General features: G+C 36.4%; 1 protein-coding gene across 2 annotated transcripts in view; it reads left to right on the top strand.

Annotated features, from left to right (window-relative positions):
* TENM2 (teneurin transmembrane protein 2) overlaps positions 1-25269 on the top strand; it is an 823064-nt gene that overhangs the window by 733608 nt on the left and 64187 nt on the right. For both annotated transcript variants that reach the window (XM_070937374.1, XM_070937373.1), the window contains exons 14-16: positions 11453-11663; positions 20616-20735; positions 24437-24698. In XM_070937374.1, coding sequence (XP_070793475.1) covers positions 11453-11663; positions 20616-20735; positions 24437-24698 — 593 coding nt within the window. The remainder of the gene's footprint in view (positions 1-11452; positions 11664-20615; positions 20736-24436; positions 24699-25269) is intronic.

The following is a 25269-nucleotide window of genomic DNA, read 5'->3' as shown; positions in this document are numbered from 1 at the left end:
ATGGGAAAAGCCATCCTGCCCTATATAAAAGGAACCACCGATAAAATTAGCAAGATACTACAGAAACAAAAAATAAAAACAGTGTTCCGCACAGATAGAAAAATATCAATGATGTTGAGAAACCCCAAGGATAAAATTGAGCTAGAAAATCAAGGAATATACGAAATACCATGTACCTCCTGTCAGTCATCTTATATTGGACAGACGAATAGTGTACGTTTAGAAGAACATAAAAATGCAGTGAAAAAGGAAGAACAAACTTCTTCTTTGGTATAACATGAAGGCCACAGGACAGAATATAGATTTCAACAAGGCTAGAACAGTGGTAAAAGAGGAACATCTTAATAAGAGAATAATTAGGGAGGCTATCGAAATTGAAAAGAGGCCACACAATATGAATAGACGAGATGACGCCTCTAGTTTATCAAGTATTTGGAAACCTGCACTGAGGGAAACTTGAATTTTAACATCAGAGAATAGGCAGAGATCCCAACAGGCAACCAGTGGTGTTGTAATGCATACAAGAACCCTTTCCTCTTTGCAGTTGATAGCTAGCAATAGGGAGAGAGAGAGAACCAAGCCAGAAGATATGCTAAGATCTCAACAGGCAACCAGTGGGGCTGTGATGCCTACTAGAATTCTTACCTCTTTGCAGTTGACAGTTGGTAATAGGGAGCCAGAGGAAACTGGACCGTTAACACGCATTCAGGCTGCAGTTAGTATGATGAAGCATGACCCACAGCTTCTAAACTGATAATAAAGGCCCAAAGATGAGAAGGTAGAGAGCTTGTCGAAACGTTGCCTAACCTTAAAATGTTGGCTAGGATTTCAGCCAGAGTTTTTGAAAGACCTTAAAAAGTTTTTTGTTTGGGAATTTAGAGGATTCTGAGCTGGGATCTTAGCCAGGATTTTAAACATTTTAACTAACAAATTTATAATGACGCCCAATGGACTCCCAATGGCAGCAGGGAGCTTGCTGGCTGCTGGAAAAAAAGCCTAGAAACTAGTGGATTGGGATCTCACTGAACTAGGGCTGCAGAAAAATCTTGGTTTACCTAGGAAGAACCTGGCTAAAGAGAAATACACATAAAGACCTACAAAAAGAAAAGAAAACATACATACATACATACATACATACATACATACATACATACATACATACATTAACTGGTAAACTTTATATTTGGAATAGCAGTAGGAGAAAAATGACAAAACATTCTGCCAAATTTGTCTCAAATCATACTGCAGAATACCATTTTATCATTCATTATTTCAGTTTATAAATCAAATTTCTGCCCATGTCTGAGGTAATATATAAGTAATCAAAATAAGGTTTGAGGAAAACAAGTAAAATTATGATCCAATGACTCTTGTTATTCTCTAGGGATTGAAGATGTACCCTATTTCTATTTCTGCACCTTTCTCTATACTATTTAAAATATTTATATGCCTATAGTTTTACTGCATTATTTTCTTTCCAAAGAAATCCCAAACTAACTTTAAAACCATTAAGAGGATATTGAATTTATTAATTAAATCCTAAAACCCAAACTCTGAAAACAAATACATAGGGATAAATTTACACAGATAGCTTCTCTGTAAGGTGTGTGGTTTTGTTTTTTTTTTAAAGAGATACTACCTTGCTTTGAATTCCTGTTAGAGAGAAGCTGGGGAAGATTGTTTGGTGAGGTAAAATATCACCACTAATCTGGGTCCTAAATTATTGTAGTGGAGATTTCTAGATATATAACTGTGTTACCTTAACCATGTCTCATTAGCATAACACCATATCTCTACAGAACATGTCAGTCTTTAGCACTTTTATCATCACCGTAGTATAACAAGTACAGCGTCCTTAACATCACATCAGAGCAGTAGAAGAAAATAAAAATCAAATCTTGTAGCTTCAATTTTGCCAAATGTGGGGCATCTTACCCAGTACAATACTGGTTGGGTAATGATTAGAAACCGTTTTCTAGAGATTTTCCAGTTCTCCTAGGAAATTCGATGGATTGATTTTATGTAGTTTATTTTCTTGGGAAAGGAGGAATAGAATCTAACCTTCTCAACATTATCTGACATGATTGAGGAGATGATATTCCACATTTTCTTCAGAACTCTTATTTATATCATTTCTTTCCTTTTACTCAAGCCAGCAAGAGCAGCAATTAGCTACAGATAGATGCTTTAGTCCCCAAAGCACTTAGGTAGAAAGTGGACTTCCTTTTCCATTGGGTTTATAATCCATTACTGTTTTCCCATGAACTATGAAAGAATACCAAGCAAAATTTCTGCATTTTTTTTCCCCTTAGCAGTTGTCATTCAATTTGAGGAAAGGGCAATTTGCATTAGAAAACGTTTCAGAGAGTGGAATATAACAAGAGTGGAGCGTGTGCGAAAATCTTGTATTTCACTGTACTCTCTCCAACAAATTGCAACCTTTCCGCCTTTTATGCATTGTGCTTTCTTAGTAGCAATGCTATTGTTGCCACTAATGGAAACTTCTTTGTTTAAGATATTGTTGGAGAAATTCTGCTTCTCCTAAAAGAAATTGGACAGAAAATCTTGTTCACTCAATTTTTCCCCTACACATTTTGAAAGGTCTTTTGTGCCCAATTCCTGTAGGAACACTGTAAATTAAATGAGATAAAATTAACATTAGCCCCAAAATGTTGGTCATAGGTATGTTAGTTTGGTGACATCTATAAATATTTTTGCTTATTTTTTTTAAGATTTACAATTTTATTTATTTACTTATTTATTGTTTCTTTATTTATTAATTTTTCTCCAGAGATGACTCTACGTAGCTTATAAAAATTGCTACACATTAAACTAATTTTTTAAAAAGGCTAGTAATAAATACTATTAAAAGATGGGGAGAAAGGGAATACAAAGTACACGGGCATCCTAATCCAACAGCCACCTCCAGAAAGGGCATCCCTATTGGGGCCCAGGCCAGCTGGCAGAGCCTGCTCTATATTAGGCCTATATTAATTTTGATTATACAGGTAGCCCTTGACTTACAACTACAACCCAAAATTTCTGGATTAAGTGAGACATTTGTTAAATGAGTTTTGACCAATTTTATGACCTTTCTTAACACAGTTGTTAAATTAGTAACACAGTTGTTAAGTGAATCTGGCTTCCCAGTTGACTTTGCTTGTCAGAAGATTGCAAAAGGAGATCACGTGACTCCAAAACACTGCAACCATTATAAATATGAGTCAGTTGTCAAGCATCTGAATGTAAATCATGTGACCACGAGGATGCTGCAATGGTCATAAATGAAAAAAATGGCCATAAGTTACTTTTTTCAGTGCCATTGTAACTTCGTATGGTCACTAAGAGAACTGTTGTAAGTCAAGTATTACCTGTATAATCTATGAACTGGACAATATGGTATTTTAATTGGCAAACTGTACTTTTTTTGCCTTAATCCAAATGCTGGTTGGTTGTTATTCTGTAGATGACTCTCTAATGACCATGCTGATTTCCTTCTTGTCTTCTAACTTATTTCATAAATTAAGAATCCAAATTAATGTTCTTCCATTGTAAATATCTTCTTATACAAAATAAGAGGAAATCAGAGGAAATATAAGCATATCTAACCAGTACAATATTCAACCTCATAAACTGGATATAGTTAACATTTTTTTCAGACTAATATAGCAAAATAAAGAATATTTCTATGTCTTTAAATAAAAGTTTCTTTGGGGGCAAGACAAGATTCCTTTTGCAACGTAACATGTTTTCTGAGCAGAATATTTGACCTATTTGCTTAAGAATGTGTTATCTTAGTTTTTAAAAACAAAATTATCTTTTAAAAAAAGAGAAAAAGAGAGTGAGAGAAATGACAGATCTTGCCCTCCTGTAATAATTATTTGGACCGGCTTTGCTTTTATAGAATGGTGAATCCTGTGATTTGATATTTCATCAGGCTTGTAGCATTTAAGATAATGCAAGTATTTCGGAGCACAAAAGCAAATCATGTAATTTAGCTTGCCTCATCAAGCTCTGCCACAGCAGGAGTTTCTAATTCAGCTCAGACAAAAGATTTATAAGGTTCTAAGTACAAATACCCACAATACCTCAGGAGGAGGGAAAAAGGTTCCCTGAGCAAACACAATGGACCTGATACTTGAAGTCATTTTTAAAATTGCTACCATAATAAACAATTGAAATCTATTATTGATAGTTTTAAATATATAAAAATATGGGTAGCATATGCAGCAAATCTGGTTCATACTGGGAGTCACTAAATCATGAACTTGTTTTTCTAACTTGGGGAAAATATTCTGCACAATTAGTAATAATGGCTTTGCATTTTCAATCTTCACAAGTTTGTTACCAACATTAATTTTATTGATTCCGGCAATGACTTTTTGAGTGAAAAACTGCAACCAGAATTTATCAAAATTGGCCTAGAAGATGCCCACAGGCCCATAGGCAAGCAGTGATATGTACAATTTTTTCACAGTCAAAGGACCAATGTTCTGAATTAAATGCAGGTCTTTAAATTCATTTTTAAACAAACAAAACAGATGTTCCTTCCCTATAGAGAATACAAGGCTGTTATTTTTCAGTTCTGGTGCCTCTTCAAACTTGGTGATATTAAACCACCCAAAAGGCTTATAAATTTGTGTGCTTGAGATTAAATGATGATTAAGTGTGTGCATTTAGAATACTTTCTATGTAGATAATATGCATACATGAATGTTGTAATATACTTAATGATAAATTCATTCAGTGAAAATGTTCCTGCGTATTTGTTTTTGTTTTGTTTTTAATTTTCCTTTGCTAAACTCTGACTATAAAGGAAATTGAATGAAACATATGAGTGAATGAAGAACATGAGTGATTGAATGTATGCGAAATACACCAGAAGTCAATTGATCTTCCCTGCCTCATGCTTAAGCAGTAGCTTTGATTGCCTGTTCAACAGAGCATTTCTTTGACAGGCAGCTTCAAGTGACAGATGCTGCTCCCTTTGGACTGAAAGTTTATGTCAATCATCTAGTGATCTAGTGATGCTCATATCTTTGCTGTATATTCCCTGAAATGAGAAGGCCGGGAAGAACCATTGTTGATTTGCCTGTACTGTAACATGTCACTTCCATCACCAGCAACTCATCTTTTAGTTGTTTGTAATTGAATCTTTATTAATTTGCAATTAATTTGGGCTTGGCATTGTTAGTTTGATCTATCAAAACTAAAGAAGGGATTCTATATATTTCTGGATCTCCTGCTACATAAGCAATATTATTTCAGAAAGACTATTTTAGAACCACTGCAGAATAGCCATTTCTAGAATTTACATGCTGGAATTGTACAACAAGAAAATAATCACAATGCTACGTATATATTATAAATGCAGCTAATAGTAACTAGGCCATAGAAGAAAACAATAACAATCAGTGCAGAGACAATTAAAATAATTTCATTTTATGCATTAAATTGCAACAGAGGCAGCAAATCTTTGATTTCTGGGAAGAATATCATACTAGAGAAAGTCTGTCTGGTTGATACCAACTGAATTTCCAAGTGTGTCTTCAAAAGAAGTTCAAAAATTCAAGATGGCAAACATAGCTCTGTGATCAGACTTCCGTTCCTTTCTTTGCTCATTGCTTATGAAGCAGGGGCCGGACTTTGATCAGAGTTATACCTAATGTCCTATGTGTCTATGTCTATGTCTATGTCTATGTCTATGTCTGTGTCTGTGTCTGTGTCTGTGTCTGTGTCTATGTCTATGTCTGTCTATAACTGAATAAATATCCCAGAACATGCTGCCAATTACTTCTTTTTGGCTCTTTCTTCAAACAACTAAAAGAACCATAACCAGGACCTTTCCTACAGCCTAAACCCTATCTTGTCATATTATTGTTGAAGTTCCACAGATTGAACCTGTCTTTTGTACTTGTATTATCTTTTTAGAGGAATAACAAATTAGAGTCCATGTTCTAATGTTATACTAAACTTATTACCAATTGCCTGTTTGCTTTCCCTATTCCCAGATAAATGGTGGCAGAACAATTAGATGCTATTTACTGCCACTTTTCTTAGGCAAAATGAAGTTATTAGAATTTGACTTACTATATTAGATTTTTATTAAATACACTGATAAGCTATTAATGACATCCATAGTACCATCCTAAAAAATAGTTTGTGTTGGTGAGATTTCCTATAGATTGCTTTGAAGAGTATTGTATTCCATACCATCTATTTGAAACCCAGTTTCTATTTTGGAATATAATATATTCTATTATAGCCTATCCAATATTTTATATATCCAAGCTGGGTTGCAGGTAACGAGCACAATATGTAAGTAACATTTCCTTTGCCTACAATGCAAAGCTTGTATCTGACTAACATATAAATGTCAATGTTGTATCCTTAGATACTGGATAGTTGTTCCCAACTTTAACAATATGAGCTGGTTAAATTTTTTAATTCATGCATATATATCCAGAATCCAATAACCATTTTCAAAGGGGGGGGGGAAATGAGGCAAAGGGGATAATTAGAAACCATATTACAATACAAACTTTGCCTTGTATGTACCTGTACTTATGAGCAGCGTGTTACAAGTACATCCTTTGTCATGGACATCATTGAGAAATACATTTAAATTTATGTGCTTGAAGAGGATGTTTTTAGAAGGACACAGATTTAAATGTCTTTTTTGTATTAAAGCACTGAATATTTATTTTAATTATGGTACTACAGTTGATCCGCTGGAATGAAGTATGCATATACAGTAGTTAATCTAGACCGAAATTAAATAACACACTAAATAAAATTTTGGTGTGTCACTCTTTGCTTTCTTTCATCATAAAATGGTAACCATGGTTAACTTCTTTAGAGTTCTTAAGAAAGCATCCAAAATAAGAATTATAAAGTATTTTATAACCTAAGGCAACCATATCATTCTCTTGGCAACAATAAGTGATTTACCATTTCTTTTTTCCAAGTTCCAGATTCTTTTTTCCTTTTTCGTAGGCTTTTATGTGCATATTCTTTCTAGCCAGGTTTTACCTACGTAAGCTAAGATGTTCTTCAGCCCTAGAACTGTGAAATCTCATTCACAAGTTTCTGGGCTTTTTGTATCTTGCTGAAAAGCAACAACTCTGTGCTGCAATTTGGGAGACTCAAATAGCTATTTCTGCCTTGTAAGGTGTCATCAATGAGCCACACCCTCTTCTCAAGTATCCTCCCTGTAAAGGTACAATGTTTCTTTTTTCCTTTTTCGTAGGCTTTTATGTGCATATTCTTTCTAGCCAGGTTTTACCTACGTAAGCTAAGATGTTCTTCAGCCCTAGTTCTGTGAAATCTCATTCACAACTTTCTGGGCTTTTTGTATCTTGCTGAAAAGCAGCAACTCTCGTGCTGCAATTTGGGAGACTCAAATAGCTATTTCTGCCTTGCAAGGCGTCATGAAGCCTACGAAAAAGGAAAAAAGAAACATTGTACCTTTACAGGGAGGATACTTGAGAAGAGTGTGTGGCTCACTGATGACGCCTTAAAAGGTAGAAATAGCTATCTGAGTCTCCCAGAGAGCAACACAGAGTTGCAGTTTGTCAGCAGAAAAAAGGCCCAGAAACTTGTGAATTTCACAGAACCAGGGCTGTAGAACAACTTAGTTTACGTAGGTAAAACCTGGCTAGAAAGAATATGCACATAAAAGCCTACGAAAAAGAAAAAGAAAAAGATATATATATATATATATATATATGCATATATATATATATATATATGTATATATATACGCATATTCTTTCTAGCCAGGTTTTACCTATGTAAACTGAGTTGTTCTGCAGCCCTAGTTCTGTGAAATCTCATTCACAAGCTTCTGGGCTTTTTTTTTTTTTTCTGTTGACAAACTGCAACTCTGTGTTGCTCTCTGGGAGACTCAGATAGCTATTTCTGCCTTTTAAGGCGTCGTCAGTGAGCCACACCCACTTCTCAGATATTCCCCCTGTAAAGGTACAATGTGTCTTTTTCTTTTTCGTAGGCTTTTATGTGCATATTCTTTCTAGCCAGGTTTTACCTACATAAACTGAGTTGTTCTGCAGCCCTAGTTCTGTGAAATCTCATTCACAAGCTTCTGGGCTTTTTTTTTTTTTTTTTCTGTTGACAAACTGCAAACTGTATATATATCTCTTGTAAATGCTTGCTACATAATGATTTTGAAATATTTGGCTTGATCCAAATATTTTGGTTTTTATCTTGTCTCATACCTGAGCCTTGATAAAGTTCTCCTTAAATTGTATGTTACCCTGTATGTATTTATGTATGTTTGTACACAGAGAACATAAATGAATTACTTTAAAAAGACATCTTGAGCTATTATATGGATTACTCTTATTATTTTAAATATAAATATATGCTGTTTTTTACTTCACAGGTTCTAAACTTCATTAATATTTATTAAGATGCACTATAATTGATTTTTATTCAAAAATGATGTAAGAGTTTGATAACCACCATCAGATTTAAGAGTCAACTAAACATTTTTATTCAACATAATAACAGTAAATTAAATGTGTCGATTCTCCCTTAAACTCATTATTATGCACTGAAGATCATTCTCTGAAATGTATGCTATCGCTTCAGTAAAAAAAAATTACTTAAATTTCATTGTTCATGAGCAATTCAACCATAATATAAGTGTATCTAAAGTGTCAGCTACAAATGTATGTGATGATGTGTTTGTAATTGATGGGTCTGTGAGTAGCATAGGTAATTCTGTTCCACATTTCAACTGCTATTTGAAGAGCCACCTGATGCATTTATGTTTATGTGGGAAGTTCCACTGAGTTTAATAAGGTTTATTCCACAACACAGCTTGCTAGATCCAGTGCTTTGGAATTTATGGGGAGTTCCACTTCTACAATTCCCAACAAGCAAGTCTGGGATTCCTGGGAATAATATAGAAGACATCCTATTAGGAAAGGCATTCTAGTAATAAGTTTAGGATTTCAAATACTTTGATATATTAGATTTAATATTACTGCCAGAATTAAAATATCTTGTAGAAATATTTTTTTTCAAAAAAACAACCACCACCTTTAGAAAATAACACTTCTTTGTTTTCAGATTTTCTTTCTATCTGCACTGTCTTTTTTTCCGATTGAAGAAGATATCTAATTCTGTGCTTAACTCAAAAATTCTTTGCATGCTGAAAAAAAATTGTAGGCTTTGTAAATTAATTAATATTAGCAAGCACTGCAATAGGAGAGAAACATAAAAGTATTGCAGTTTCATAAAGGTTCTTGCTGCAGACTTAACTACAAAACCTAAAAAGTGTGTGTGTGTGTGTGTGTGTGTGTGTGTGTGTGTGTGTGTGTGTGTGTTTCCATTCAGTCTCCAGGTAGTGATATATAGGTTTCTCACCAGTATTGAATGGAGAAATGTCTAGCCATCTGAAGTCCTGAACTGGCCCTTCAGAACAGTTTGATTGCCTTCTTGATTGTTTGCGAGATAACTCTAAGATTGGCAGTGACAGGGTAATTTACTGAAGATTGCAATGTCAGACTATATCCAAGAGGGCTTGCTGGCATGAAGATGTTTTTCTCATGACTGACAGGCCACTGGGAGTTTGGTATGCCAATTTAAAGTTCATGGTGTTGTCCAAAGTGTACAGATGCTTCAGCCCATAATCATGCAGTTTGATGAGGTCATTATACTCTCACCCCTATAACAGCCAAAGCAAAGAAGTATTCATAGCTGGAATAAGTAAACACAAATTTGTAGAAAAGAGTAATTTGCTGCATCTTACCTTTGGATCCCTTAATATATTGACAGGCTTCTCTTTTTCTCCCACCTGCACGTACAAACAAGAAACAATTTTCAATGAATAATTACAAGCACCAGAAATAACAGGGTGTTGTGGAAGAAGTGTTCAAGTTTTAATAGGAAAATCATCTTCAGTTACTATAGGACTCCAATTCCTTTCTCACATTGATTATATAAAATGGGTGGAATCTGAAAAAATATTCTACCTCCAAGATGAAAAAGGACTTCCAGATTAGTGAGGATCACAAGTCACTGACCTTGAAATTAAAAAAAAGAAATCTTAAATTCAAATAGCAAAATAACTTAGTAGTATATGAAATGAAAACCATGAGTGCTATCAATGCTGTTTTCTTTTTAAAAAGTCTCCAAATGATCATGGATAAGTCTTTGCTTATGGGAACATAGCATAAATCTTCAAAATAGCTAATCAGATTCGTAGCTGATCAGACCCAAACATCCATCATCTATTTTTTTTAAGAACAGCTCACTCCATCACAAAGACATATGGTAGATAATAATTTGTTAAATTTTCTGGATTAAGTATATTAAAATCTTTCAGATATGTTCCAGGGAAAACAGGTTTGAACAACCTTGTTCTCGTTGAAGTTTTTAGTCGTAGAGATCTATCAGGAAAAGCCAGCTAATTTTTTCCTGGCTACCACAGATAACAAATCTGAAAAAAAAAAAAATATTAAAAGTTATATATAAACAGAGAGATGGTATTTAAAACCAGATTTTATATGTGGCAATCATGCACTGAAGTAACTTGCATTGAAAAAAATATGTTATTAAAGAATCAAAGTAGTCATTTTTATTAAAAAATGGTTAATGGGCAATCTATATTAACAAATATTTATTTTAGAGGAATTTCTATGAAAAGCTGTGCCTTGTAGGAGATTTTCACACTCACACACACACACACACACACACACACACACACACACACGGCATTATGTTCATAGGACATTATGATGTGGTGGTACAGTGGTTAGAATGCAGTATTGAAGGCTAACTCTGCCGACTGCTGGCAGTTTGATCCTGACTGGCTCAAGGTTGACTCAGTCTTCCATCCTTCTGAGGTTCGTAAAAAGTGGACCCAGATTGTTGGGCACAATATGCTGACTATGTAAACTGCTTAGAAAGGGCTGTAAGGTACTATGAAGCAGTATATAAGTCTAAGTGCTATTGCTATTATAATATTATATTCTAGGAAACATTATGAACACAAATTACAGTTGTTATTAATGTTCTATAAAATAACATACAGATTGGAATATTATACTACTACTACTACTACTAATATGAGTAGTGAAATGGGCAGAATTTTAATTTAATCCACACATCCCAAACCTGGAGACTCACAAAAAGCTAATTTGGGCCTTTAGCAAAGCTGAAAAAGTCCATTCCAAAATTGAGAACCATTCTGCACATATCTTTATGACTTGTTTTTGGCATTTGATGTACTTATTCTAAAAGCAGTAACAGAGATAATTTGGTATACTAAAGTCACCATGTTGATGAAAATGCTTGGGTATATATAAAGTTAAATGTGCTGAGATTAACAGTGCTATTGTTCAGCTTCTAAGGAAGCAGTGGTAAACTATAAGCAGTGGTACAATCAAATGACTGGGGAAAATAGCTTATGTGTTCTTCCTTGCAGATGGCCTCATTGATTGCCTGGATCCAGATTGCTGCCTCCAGTCGACTTGTCAGAATAGCCTTTTCTGCCGTGGCTCACGTGATCCCCTAGACATTATACAACAAAGTCACTCTGGTTCAGAGGCTGTAAAGTCATTCTATGATCGAATTAAGCTCTTAGTGGGAAAAGACAGCACTCATATAATCCCAGGAGAAAACCCCTTCAATAGCAGGTAATAACCAAATATACGAGGTTGTAAAGGCATTGGAGTTCTTTTTAATAGTGATTTAACATGGAATGCAGCTTTCATTAGCGAGATTCTTTTCCATCTCATGATAAAATCTCATTCTGGACTTTTTGTCATGATTTTTTTAAGGCTGCCTTTAAGTCAGCATAGTGGCTTTGCATACTGACTCCATATATGGGTAAGGACTAGCATTGGATTTACTGCATGCAGGAAGCTTGGAGAGAAAAGGAATCCCAGCTTTATAATGAGAAAAATATAATGACACTAATGAGAGTTCAATATGTTCTGGCTTTCAGAAAGAATAAGCCTATGTTTCATGTCTCGTGATTATTCTAAATATGAAAACACAGCATTGGTATAATGTTTGAGAAGTTATTTTTTTTTATTTTCAGATTTTGACCTGTTCACCCTTTAGTTACATTAAAACTGTTTTATAAGCTATAAATACTACCTGCATTTTTTAAATTATTAACATTTCTTGCATTTAATCAGTCAAAATATCATGAAAGCTAAATGTCAATTAATTAGAAATGGAAGTCCTAGATCAGATAGATTGATCTAGGACTTTCGTATATCCCAAATCTGGTAAAAAGTGACAGCTCTGGTTTTTACAAAAGAGTTTTGCTGAAAGGAAAAACAAATGATAGTGTGAGCTTGCAAACAGGGAAATGTTAAAAACTTACTGGCAGACTCCTCCCAAGGGTTTCCCAGAAAAAGATAATTACAATAAATTGCCATCATTCAGGCCAAACCTGAAATACCCCATTCTGTTCTGATCTCCCTTCCTTCCTTCCTTCCTTCCTTTCTTCCTTCCTTCCTTCCTTTTCTTCTTTCCTTTTTCTTTCTTTTCTATTTTTCTCCCTTTAGGTCAGCTAGGAAAAAATAGAAATGAAGATACTTTGGATCTTCCAAAGTGTTAGAAAATTTTAATGAAAAATTCCATTATTCAACCAATGAATCCAATCCTGTAGACCATATACACAGAATTCCAAATATTCTACAATTGATACAATAAGTCTGGCTAATGTTATTTATTGCTTAACTCCTTGCTCAAACTCTTTGGCTTGTTACATGATCAGAGTTCATTATATAGAGAGCATAGTTGGAGAGAACCCCTCAGGGCCTTCTGCTTGGATGATGATAGCCAAGCAGTCAGAACCTTAGTGGTATGTCTATGGAGATTCTCAGTCATCCAGGTCATGATTGCCCCAAAGGTACTTTTTCAAGAAGCAACTGGACTTTCTGGTTTTTCTTTGAAGATGTTTCGCTTCTCAACCAAGCAGCTTTTTCAGCTCTGAGCTGAAGGGTGGCATAGATTTTATCCCAGATACATACATATTAATTCTGTATGGAAAATCTTTTTTTAAAAAAAATATATTGTTTTCATTACAAAAGACATCCCGTCACTTTCTAATTTACAGTCAGTGTCTATATTTCAATCTTCTAAGATTCATTCTATTTTATTTACGCCTAAGGTCTGCCTTACTATTCTTCCTAAGCTCTAACTCCTATTCTATCTATTCTACCTTCAGGTTTAGTTTAATTCTATCTATTCTATTCTCAATCCTGCACACCATCATCTACTCCTTTGCTGCCCTTATTGCTGGGATGGTGTCTGTTGTCAATTAGACTTGATCATCATGGTCCTGAAACCTCTCTGATATTGCTTATCATCACCTCTGGTGTCACATTCTGTAGTGCTGACTCTTGCTTCACCTGGATCTATGGTGACACTTTTGGATTGGCTGTTCTGTTGTTGTCACTCTGAATCACTTGATACAACTGATTTATTCTGCTTTGATCCTTTCTTTGCACCTGATGTTAGGTCAGTCTGTATTGACTGATAATATAGTATATTATAGTATACTATAATATATAATAACCAATCTCAGTTTTCTTAAATTGCCTCATACTGCTGGTACCCAAATTCTTCAGGCCTTATAAGGCACATGTCTAGAATAGAATAGAATAGAATAGAATAGAATAGAATAGAATAGAATAGAATAGAATAGAATAGAATAGAATAGAATAGAATAGAATAGAATAGAATTCATTATTGGCCAAGTGTGATTGGACACACAAGGAATTTGTCTTCGGTGCATAAGCTGTCAGATATAAGTGATAAATCATGATTCTTGGCCCTGCTGCTTCTCTCTCCCTCACTTGTCTTTCTCTCACAGTTTCACCCACTGTTGAGCTTTTTCTCTTCAACTAGGGTTCTGCTTGTATACTAGTTGTTGGTTTTATGACTATCTATAGGCTTTGGCAGAGTGCAGTTGCAGCTACCATCACCTCAACTTTTCAGATCCCTCTTGAGCAGTGGTGGGTTCCTCCCGGTTCCGCCCGGTTCCACCGAGCCGGTAGCGGTGACAATATGATGTCACCAAACCGGTTCTGCCGCCCCTCGCCCACCCTACCCACCCCCCGCGTTATTCTTACCTTTTATTTGGCCCCACCCCCAATCTATTACTGCCTCCTGAGTCCCAGCTGATGGCTAGAGGAAAAAAAACTGTTTAAACTCTTGCCGCAGGGCTTCAAAGGGCCACCCTACAGCTGATCAGTGTTAAAAGAAAACAAATGAGTAGATCAGTGCCTCCAAAAATAAATGGGTAGACCAGTGCCTGCAAAAATGCATGAGTAGATCAGTGCCTGCAAAAATAAATGGGTAGACCAGTGTCTGCAAAAATAAATGGGTAGATCAGTACAGCTCTGCAAGCAGTTAAAAGCCTGGTAGACCAGTACCTCTGCTAAATCCTAAATAATTGTCACATGACCATCAAGCCACCCCCACAAAATAAGCCACGCCCACAGAACCAGTAGTAAAAAAAAAAAATAGACCCCACCCCTGCTCTTGAGACTCTTCTGCTAAGCCTCATTAATTTTTCTTACCCTGGCTACTTGGCATTTCACATGTAAGGATACTAACCATTTTCCTCTTCCTTCCTTTTTCTTTTGGCTTGATCTTCTCAGCAGCTGCCAAAACATTTTCCCCTCCCCTTCACTGCTACAGAGGACTTCTTCAGTAATCCTGCTCAGCATATGCTTATAAACACAAATTTCCGTGCTGCCAGCAGCAAGTTTCTGTCTCCCACAGCAACTCTGGACTGATCTTCCTTCCTTCCTTCCTTCCTTCCTTCCTTCCTTCCTTCCTTCCTTTCTTCCTTCTCCAAATTTCCAACTTTTTCACTTCTTCTTTGTCATTTCTTTAATTTTTCTTCTTTTGTTTTCTGACACTTTGAAATCCATCCTCACTCTTCAAGTTCAGTTAACTAGTTCCATATTTTAAAGAAACTACATTTCTCTCTCTTTTTTTTTTTTTACAGAAAATGGTTCTCTTTTCTTTTGGATAGGACTTAAGATGAGCCTTAATATTTCAGGAGAATGGAAATGAGCAGAAACGATGCCCTTGAAGTGATGTCCCAGTGCCTGGAGGCTGTGCGGATCTGGATGGGGAGGAACAGGCTCAGGCTCAACCCTTCCAAGACTGAGTGGCTGTGGCTCCCAGCATCCCGATATAGTCAGTTGACTCCATCACTGACTATTGGGGGCGAGTCATTGGCCCCCACAGAGAGGGCTCGCAATCTGGGAGTCCTCCTGGATATGCAGCTGTCCTTGGAGGAACACCTGACGGCTGTAACCAGGGGGACCTTTTGTCAGGTTCGCCTGATTCGCCAGTTGCGGCCCTTTCTTGATCGGGATTCCCTGTGCACAGTCACTCACGCCCTCGTCACCTCTCGCCTTGACTATTGCAACGCTCTCTACATGGGGCTCCCCTTGAGGAGCACCCGGAGGCTCCAGCTGGTCCAGAACGCAGCAGCGCGGGTAGTGACGGGAGCAGCATGGCGCTCCCATGTAACACCGCTCCTGCGCGAGCTGCACTGGCTCCCAGTTGTCTTCCGGGTGCGCTTCAAGGTGTTGGTTATCACCTTTAAAGCGCTCCATGGCATAGGGCCTAGCTATCTTCGAGACCGCCTGCTGCTACCAACGACCTCCCATCGACTAGTGCGCTCCCACAGAGAGGGCCTCCTCGGGGTGCCATCAGCCAGACAATGTAGGCTGGTGACCCCCAGGGGGAGAGCCTTCTCTGTGGGGGCACCTACCCTCTGGAATCAGCTCCCCCCAGAGATACGGAGAATCCAAGACCTCAGTGCCTTCCGTCGCGCCCTTAAAACCCATTTATTTAAACAAGCCGGGCTGGCTTAAGATGAAATTTTTAACTGTTTTTTAAATGTTTTAAACGTTTTTAATTGGTAATGAGTTTTAATTGGGCCAAATTTATATATCTTTTAATTGTTTTTAATATTTGTTCTGCATGTTTTTTAATCTGGCTGTACACCGCCCTGAGTCCTCAGGGAGAAGGGCGGTATAGAAATCCAATATAAAATAAAATAAATAAAATAAAATAGCACAGCATTTTTTCTTTCATAGCGATCTTCTCATTCTAGTCCTTTTTGCTCCTATTTCCTCTGCCTCCTCCCCACCCCACCTCCTTTTTTTTTCTGGAGCAACCAGCTCAAAAGGCTGTTACTTGCCAAAGCCAAGTATTTCTAGGTCTAACAAGGAACTCAGAAATCATTCAGGAGCTAACCCTATGTTTCCTAATGAGACTTGTTGGAATTATAAATGTGCAAACTTGTTTTCACCAGCTTTTTTTACCAAAAAACAATTATTATTTTTTGTACCATTTTATGAGAGGGAATTTAAGGGAAAAAAAACAAAAAGTAAATTCCATTTTATTGTAACTATTCAGCTTGAGGTCGGCTTACCTACCCAAGATGCCCCAGTGGACATCACTGTGCTCTACCAAAGACGAAAGAGTTCCCATAATACATTTTGGCAAGATATGAAGAACATAATTTCTTGTTTGAAAATTATTATTATTATATTATTGTTATGATTACAGTGATTATCTATTATAGATTTGATCCAAAGAATGGCTTTTGCCATCCAGGTGCCCACAGGATGCATACACATGCATGGCTCATACATAAATATTCTATGTCACATGATACCTCTTTTAACATTAAGAATTGAAACTATTTTATAATTTGGCCAGAATAGTTTGTCACTCCTTCTGTCCATGTTCTTAGCTAATATGCATCAACCTATATTCAGCAAAAAAAAAAAAAAATAGTGCTCAATCATATAATAATATTCATAGCTTCTTTCATAGCTGTCTTTTTATACACACACACACACACACTATCAAAAAGTGCCTGACCACTCAAACCACTACAGTACAACTAACACAAGATGCTTGGATAACACTGTCACACTTCAGAAATCTTACAAACAAACAACAGACTATTACAACCACATGGTATCATCATAGCAAGCAAACCAACTAAAGGTAGCCCAAGAGGAAAAGGTCATTTAGAACATACAATGTAAGGACTGCAACAGCCATTATGTTGCAGAGCATATCCATGAATGCCAACTAGCAGTCAGAAGACACATGGAAAATTCCTTAATCTCATAACACATAGACAGACTCAACCATAGTTTCAACTGGGAAATGATAAGCATTTTAGACATAGAGACCATGATAAATTTTAAAAAATAGAGAATCCCTGAAAGGTTGGCAATCAGACAATCAGACATCAAATAGATAGATGCGAACCGGGGGAATCCCACCACTGATTCAAAAGAGACAATTTAAAAATATCAGAAAGAAACAAAAAGATACAACACATTCTCTCTAGCTAACAACAGCAAGCAGGGATTAACACCAGGTAAACAATCAAGCAGAAACTAATACCCTAATCAAGAAACTACCAAGGAGAAAACCACACCCCTATCAAAACTGTCAGTGCAATGTACTGTACAGAATCATGGAGCAAACCCCTCATTCACAAGCACTGATGATGTTACCTAATCAGGTTTAAAACATCTGCAAGCAAATGACCAAGCTCAGAGAGCAGTTCAGAGAGAATACTGAGATACGTACTGTATATTCTCTGACATATAAGAATAGCTGGAAGATTATAATGAAACAATATTTGATTTATCAAAAATGCAAATGCAAACTATCCCATATTTGTTGACACAAGTCCCATCAGATTCAGCTATGCATATTCCAAAGTAGATTTGTTTAGAGTTGCAGCCTATTTATGCAATTCTTTGAATGCATATTAAACATAAGCACTGCTGTGTCCAATGAAGCTTGGTTCCTAATAAACACGCTCTAGAATGCCATGTACAGTTAATATATACATGTGTGTGTGTGTGTGTGTGTGTGTGTGTGTGTGCACTAAAGTATATGTGAAAATGTTTATTTTTCAAATTTGAACTAAGTACAAGAGCAGTATTGCCCGCATTAGAAGGTAATAAGAGGATAAAAATCTCCAGTTTTAATATATATATGCTAACATACGGTATATTATATTGTTCATACTCTAACATTTGAAAGGCCTACTATTTTGAACCATGTTGTTGTTCCTCAGTAAAAACTGATTATATGATATTTCAATAGACGGTTTTAGATTATTTACTTACTTTTCTCTGAATAAATTGTGTTCTTTTTTTTTTGTTTGTTCAACATCAAGTATATGTAACTACTATAAAATAATATAGAGCCAATAATTCTAATGGTTCACTTTAGATGGAATAGTTTTCTTCACCAGAAACTCTGAGTAGGGCGATATTTTGATCATCCATCTACCCTAAGAAAATTAAATTTAAAGACTTAAATAATCTGCCCAGAGAAAATTTATATATTTCAGGGATTCCACACACAAATTTCTTTTTGAGTAAGGTATGTGTGTGTGTGTCTGCTATTTACTTCCCCTTGCATTTTTTTGTACAGATTCCATAAGTTTTTTGGAATGCTCAGAAGAATCTGATCTATCAGCAGGGTCTGATTCAATAATAAATAGGGTTTTTATAGCCCTATGGAACAAGTTGAAAACCTAAGGGCAAACAGTTGGTTCTGTTTTAAAAAATCACTAATTAAATATGATGACAAAATTTTATGGACTGTGAAATGCCTTATTCTTTGAAAGGTAATTGATGTTTGTGGAGTGAATGATCCTGGCAGAGTATGTAGATAATATTAGCAAAGACATTAATCCAGATAACCAAATCATTAATTCCGTGTGCTCTAAACTACTGTAAATTTCTTGAGGTTTATTTTATTTTCCACACAGGAACCTGAACAATACATGTCACATTATACAGTTAGAATAACTTTTGAAGAGAAGGCTTTTAGCCTACAGTGGCTGTAATACATGAAACCTAGCTTCATAGAGTGAAGAAGGATAAGTAAAGGAGAGAGAAATCCACAGCGGGACTTCAGACAGCCTCCATCTTCATCTCATTCAAGAATGTAGCCATTGATTTGAAATAATTGAATCCTTCTGAGTTATTTTTCATGGGAATCTGAATGTAGCATTAATAAATAAACTAGGGGATACATGATGGCAGAGTTCCAATATTTGAGGGTCTCCTACAAAGACAAAAGGGGCTTTAGTGCTTTTCCAAAGCACCAAAAGACAAGATAAGAAACAATGGATGGAAACTAACTAAGGAAGCCCACCTAGCAGAGGTGGGCTTCAAAAATTTTAGCAAGGGGTTCTCTGCCCGGTTGCTGGGTGGGCATGGCCATGATGGTCAGCCTCCTGCACCACAGTGGGGGAGGAGTGTTTTTGCCCTCCCCGGGCTCCCGAGGCTTTCCTCAAGCCTCCAGGAGGGAGAAAACAGCCTCCCCAGGCTCTGGAGGCCTTCTCCAGACTTCCAATAGGCCTGTTTTTCACCTTCCCTGAGCCTCCACAAGTGCCCTGCCCTTACCTGCATCCAAAATGGGCCGCATGGGGACTCCTGGGAGGGGCGGAGTGGGCAGTGCAAGCCAGGAGTAGGATTTGGGGGCTCTCTGAACTGCACAGAATCTTAGCTAGAGGTTCTCCTGAATAAGAGCCATGGTGGCGCAGCAGACTAAAGTGCTGTTAAGTAGCACCAGCTGCCTGCAATTACTGCAAGTTCAAATCTCACCAGACTCAAGGTTGACTCAGCCTTCCATCCTTTCAAGGTAGGTAAAATGAGGACCCGGATTGTGGGGGCAATAAGCTGACTTTATATAAAAAAGAACACCGCTTGGGGGGGCCAAAAGCCCTACTAAGGTATATACAAAAGTATGAAGGCTATTGCTTAACACATTGTAAGCCACCCTGAGTCTCTGGAAAAGGGCAGCATATAAATTGAACCAATAAATAAATAAACCCCTACAAACCCCCAGCAGCCCACCCCTGAACTAAGGAAGAGTTTACTAACAGCGAAACAGCTTGCCTTCAGAAGAAGTGTCCCATCATTGGAGGCTTTCAAAACAAGACTGGACAACAATGTCTGAAATGGTACAGGGTTTCCTGCTTAGACGAAAAGACCTCCAAGGACCTTCCAATTCTATTATTCTACCTTCTATATTCTAATGATAGTCTATAAAGACCCCTTCATGTTTAGTGTTAGAAAAAAAGAGGCAATCCTCCTTAAAGTCCAGTTCTTATATCTGAGAAATGGAGGGATTGGTGTTCATATAAAAGTATATATCAGTGGTGGGTTGCTTCCAGTTTGCCCCAGTTCGGGCGAACTGGTAGCAGCAGGAGGCTCCCGCTGCCCAGATGTCATCAAAAATGCTCTGTGCATGTGCAGAAGCTTCTGTGCATGCACAGAAGTGCCACACGCTCACAAAGTGAATGCATGCCTGCGCGCTACTGGTAACAAACTGGTAGCGCTGGGATTTGAAACCCACTATTGATATATATAGCTCTAAAGCCCATCTACATTTGGGAAGCAATCAATTCCTGTTTCATTTAGTGGCTATAGCTTTTAACAAGCAAAATTAAGAATTAAGATTTCTTTATGCCAGAAGAAACTCACCTAGCCATGATAATTTTCCTCCCCAAAGTATTACTTGAGCAATGGCATTGAATTATATTTCTTTTCCAGCCTGGTATCTCTGATAAGGGGCCAAGTGGTGACTACAGATGGAACCCCACTTGTTGGAGTCAATGTGTCATTTGTCAAGTATCCAAAATATGGCTACACCATCACTCGCCAGGATGGCACGTAAGTTGACTCACTTCATTCACGAACTACTTTGTATAGTAATAACTGTGCAGATTAACAGATGGTGCTATCTAGTGAAACCATGTGGTATCATGCATAGAATTCCTACTAGGGTAAAGGGCTATCAAAAAAGCAGAAAGTAATTTTTCACACGGTGTTTTGAAGACCAGCTGAAAGTAAATTTGAAAGGATTGACTTCTGAAAATAATGTGATAGCAGTTGGACTTCTTCTCACACAAGCTGTATTATATCTATAAAAACATTTGTGGGCTACAGTAGTATCCAGCTGAGACCCAGAAACATTTAATTTTGAGATTCAAGGCAGGCTAACACTCATCTGGGGGTGGGCGGAAGACTCATAAAACAGTGCAATTTCTTAGTTTCCCAATTGTCCTATTCCTTTCTAAAAATCAGCTCTATTTAGAGTTTCTTGAGGCAAAACATATTAAAAGGGTATAATTGAATAAACTTAGACAATTCCCTGCTGTGTCCTGTTTCTCAGTTCATCATTTGATTTGAAAGGCACATAGCCTTAGCTCCTATAAAAATAGGATGTGTCATACTTTATTTAATTTATTGGATGTAGCAATAAAATGATATATCTACATGAAATAATGCATTGCAGCTATTTGCTGCAGTACATGTGAACTGTAGTCTATAAAAGTCATTGGACTACTGATCTGTAACAGGGCCATTGTTGGATGCTGGGGTCACTGTTTCAGTGCTGAGCTTTTGAACATCTTAGCAATAATGAGGATTCAGGGCTTTTGTATGATTCATTATAAATTTACTAATATTGTTTGCTCAAAGCTGTCGTTCAGTTTTGCCACATGGCACGGAGGCATTTGTGATGGCCTTAATGGCTGCTTATAGCAGTTCTATGTTGGAAATCACACATCATACAGTGCTTTATGATATATCATGGCCACATTTGCATTAACAACAGATCTTGATTCACAGCAGAGGTCTTAATCGCAAACTTCCCTGAATCAAGAAAATGAGTGTGTTAACATTTTTTATGTATGCTTGGAGGAAAAAGATATTGTATTACAGATGATACCAGCTCTAAATCTCCTGCGATCAGGAAGGCTAGAATTAAAGAGAAGGCCCTGAGCCATATCATTTAACAAATTAATTTAATATAGTTCAAGAAAGTACCCAAGAGAAACAAAAATCTTGTTGCACTTTTGGAAACTAATGAGCTGTATTCATTTTTTCCTACTTCTGCCTATAGAGCAAGAAGTGACTTGTGGTACTGCTTTTTTTCAGCATAATTGAAGGACTATTCAAATGAAAGATATATTTTGGAATGGAGAAGATGGATTGACTATATTCAAAACAAATATCGGACTAAAAAGTTTCAAATAGTTTATTGTTGTTGCTTGTTTGATTTAGGGACTGGACAGAATAAGACATAATGTGCTTTCTTTCAATTTGACTTTGCCTGCTTGTGAAGTCTTAGTATGTTTGTAGTTTCAAAGTTTGTAGTTTCAAAGTCCTTCAAAATGTTTATATCATAGCATGTGGTGCAAAGTCAGTTGGTGGGGTTTTATTCAATAAACAATGATTAAGCAAATCATAGTTGAGCATAATATGTTAACCTTGATGTTATCTCTTAGTTTAGGTGCAGATCAAAAGGGTTGAGGTCAAAAATGTAAGATGAGAGGATTATTCAAAAGATGCAAGGCTTGCATTGTGCCCCATTATAGTCATTTTGCTCTTTTTGTTCCAGCCCCATCCAGTTGCTGTAAGGGCTCAGTTTTCTCACATATGTCTTCACTCCTATGAGTCTTAAAATCACAATATTGATGGCTTTGTTAGAACCAAAAACCAAATCTTTTAAATTTTTAAACAGAAACAATTTTTCCAGCTCTGTGCTAATTCAACAATGTGTCCATTTTGAAATTTTAAGATTTTTCTTCCCATGGCCATAAACTTTGCATGTAAGGGTAGTTCGATTGCTGCTGGGTTTAAATCACAACAGGTTTATCTCATTTTAGACCTGATATTGGTTTGTTAGTCCTGTGCTTCGTAGCATTTGAAATCTATGTTTGCACTAATAATTTGAACCATTACAAAATCAGTTACTTTTCATAATTGTGAAAGGAATGGGCATTCATTTTTTAGGGTACTAATCTATCCTGCTATATATCAGGCTACATACTTTAATTAGTTAGTAGTTAGTGAGTGAATGAGTGAGTGAGTGAGTGGTTAGTTAGTTAGTTAGTTAGTTAGTTAGTTAGTTAGTTAGTTAGTTAGTTAGTTAGATGTCCCTTTGATTCAATGTTGATTCCTGGCAACTGCCTGGACCTATGGGATTTTTGACAAGATTTCAGGAGTAGTTTGCCATTGCCTCCTTGATAAGACTGAGAGAGAGTGATTGGCCCAAGATTACATCGATGCTTCATGTCCAAGGTAGAATTAAAAGTCATGATTTCCTGGTTTGTAGGTTTGTCTTGCCCAGTACCTTAAGAACTAAACCAAATTGGCTTTCTTCATAGTTTGTATACATTATAATAGACAATATGCAATGAGAAGCTGATCTAATGATGCTCATCTGGTTTTTGACACAGTGGATTAGTAAACAGGATCACAATGATCTGTCATACCTCTATCTATATAATGATTGGGATCTGTTGCCTTTCATTTTCCCAAAAAAAGCTGAATGCATGAGCCGGATATATTTAAATTCTGTTCACTTTAACTTTCTGATGGATAGCATACTGTGATGCAATGGTTTTTATTTTGATAGTTATTCTTTGGGTATTGTCATACCTTCTGCTCTCTCTCCTCCCCATTTTTTGGCATCTCATGCCAATAATGTTGGAAAATTGTTGAATTATTTTCTAAATGCCATGATGGACTGGATGTAGATTTATAGATTGAGACTCTGGACTGCTCATCAGTAAGAAAACTACTGGGGTCATCATCTATTATATAAGATATTCTGTCTTTTTAGCTAAGGGTAGATGTTCTAAATCTAGTAGAACCTTTTCCTGCTTTTTACTTATAAGATTCTTGCACCCCATTCTAGAAAAAGCAGAACTGATTTCTTTAATCCATATGTTAATCACTTCTGACTATCTTTTTACTGTTCTATTTGTAGGGCTGCCTTAAAAGGTCTTTTGGAAATTAATCTAAATCGCAACAGCACAATTGTTTTATAGAATACACACTACAGTCACTCTACAGAATACATAATCAGTCTGTAGTGGTTACCAACTGATTTCTGAGCTCAGTAGAATTGATATACAGTACTTAGGGAGGGGGAATTTGTGGGCTTTCCATTATTGTTGAACTACATTATCAAGTAAGACTAGCCAAAAGACCTGCTGGTGAGCAATATTGAAAGTGGGGTTAGAAACTTTTTGTGTCCATCTTTGATATAAACGTTTAAATACTTTGGCAACAGAACATCTGAGTGGCTTCTTCGTGTTTCGTTTTTGTTCTATTAGACTCTGGAGTGATCTTTACATTTGAAGTCCACTGATTTTAATTTTTTTTTCTGCTTTGCTGCTATGATTTTTGGGGAATTGGGTATAGCTAATTCTGTCTTACTAAAGTTTTGAATCAATACAGTAGAATGTAATGTGAGAAATTGTCTAATAAACTGTATTTGGTGGGGTTCTCTCTCCAGTTTTATTGACTAGTTGGGTCTTTGTTCTAGAATTATTCATGATGTAGACTCCAACTTTTTCTAGGTTTGATTTGATTGCAAATGGAGGAGCATCCCTAACTCTTCATTTTGAACGAGCCCCATTCATGAGTCAAGAGAGGACAGTGTGGCTACCATGGAATAGCTTCTATGCAATGGATACCCTCACTATGAAAACTGAAGAGAACTCTATTCCCAGCTGTGACTTAAGTGGTTTTATCAGACCTGATCCTGTTATAATTTCATCACCACTTTCCACCTTTTTCAGTGATGCCCCTGGTCGAAATTCAATTGTTCCAGAGACCCAGGTATCAAACATAAATACTAAAAAAGAAAAAAGTTACAATAAGTTTATTATCATTATTTTCTAATAACAGCCCTAAAACAATTATATTGATTTCATTCACATTTTATAATACCAGTTAACTTGAATATTTATATTGGCTTTTTCTTCATAAATATAAAACAAAAGCAGATATTTACATTCAGAGATAAAAGCAGAATGTATTGATATATGGCTATGATGCGTTTAGAAATATTCATTAATATTTACTTTGGGTATATTCTTTGTCACAAACGTCTATACAAATTTAGTTGCATTTGTCCATTCTTTGAACTTGGAAAAGTACAGTTCTGGGAGAAATGCTTGCTTAGACATTTTTCATGAATGTTACATTTATGTGCTGAATTGGGAACCAAGCTTTTCAAAATCCAAGCCTTGAACACATTAATAAAGTCTACAAAAGTATTATCCACAAATTTCAGACAGTCTTGAAGCATTTTAGTAGAATATATGTCTTTGACTTGTACGTATTGTTCATGACAAACCCTGAATCCCTAGCATCAGGTTCCTAATCCAGCACTTGCTTCTTCTAGATA

This window comes from Pituophis catenifer, unplaced genomic scaffold (assembly GCF_029215685.1).
Source record: "Pituophis catenifer annectens isolate HBS135680 unplaced genomic scaffold, rPitCat1.0.hap2 SCAF_2, whole genome shotgun sequence".
Classification (NCBI taxonomy): Eukaryota; Metazoa; Chordata; class Lepidosauria; order Squamata; family Colubridae; genus Pituophis; species Pituophis catenifer.
Note: the sequence above shows the minus strand (reverse complement) of the source record. Positions and strands in the feature narration are given on the sequence as shown.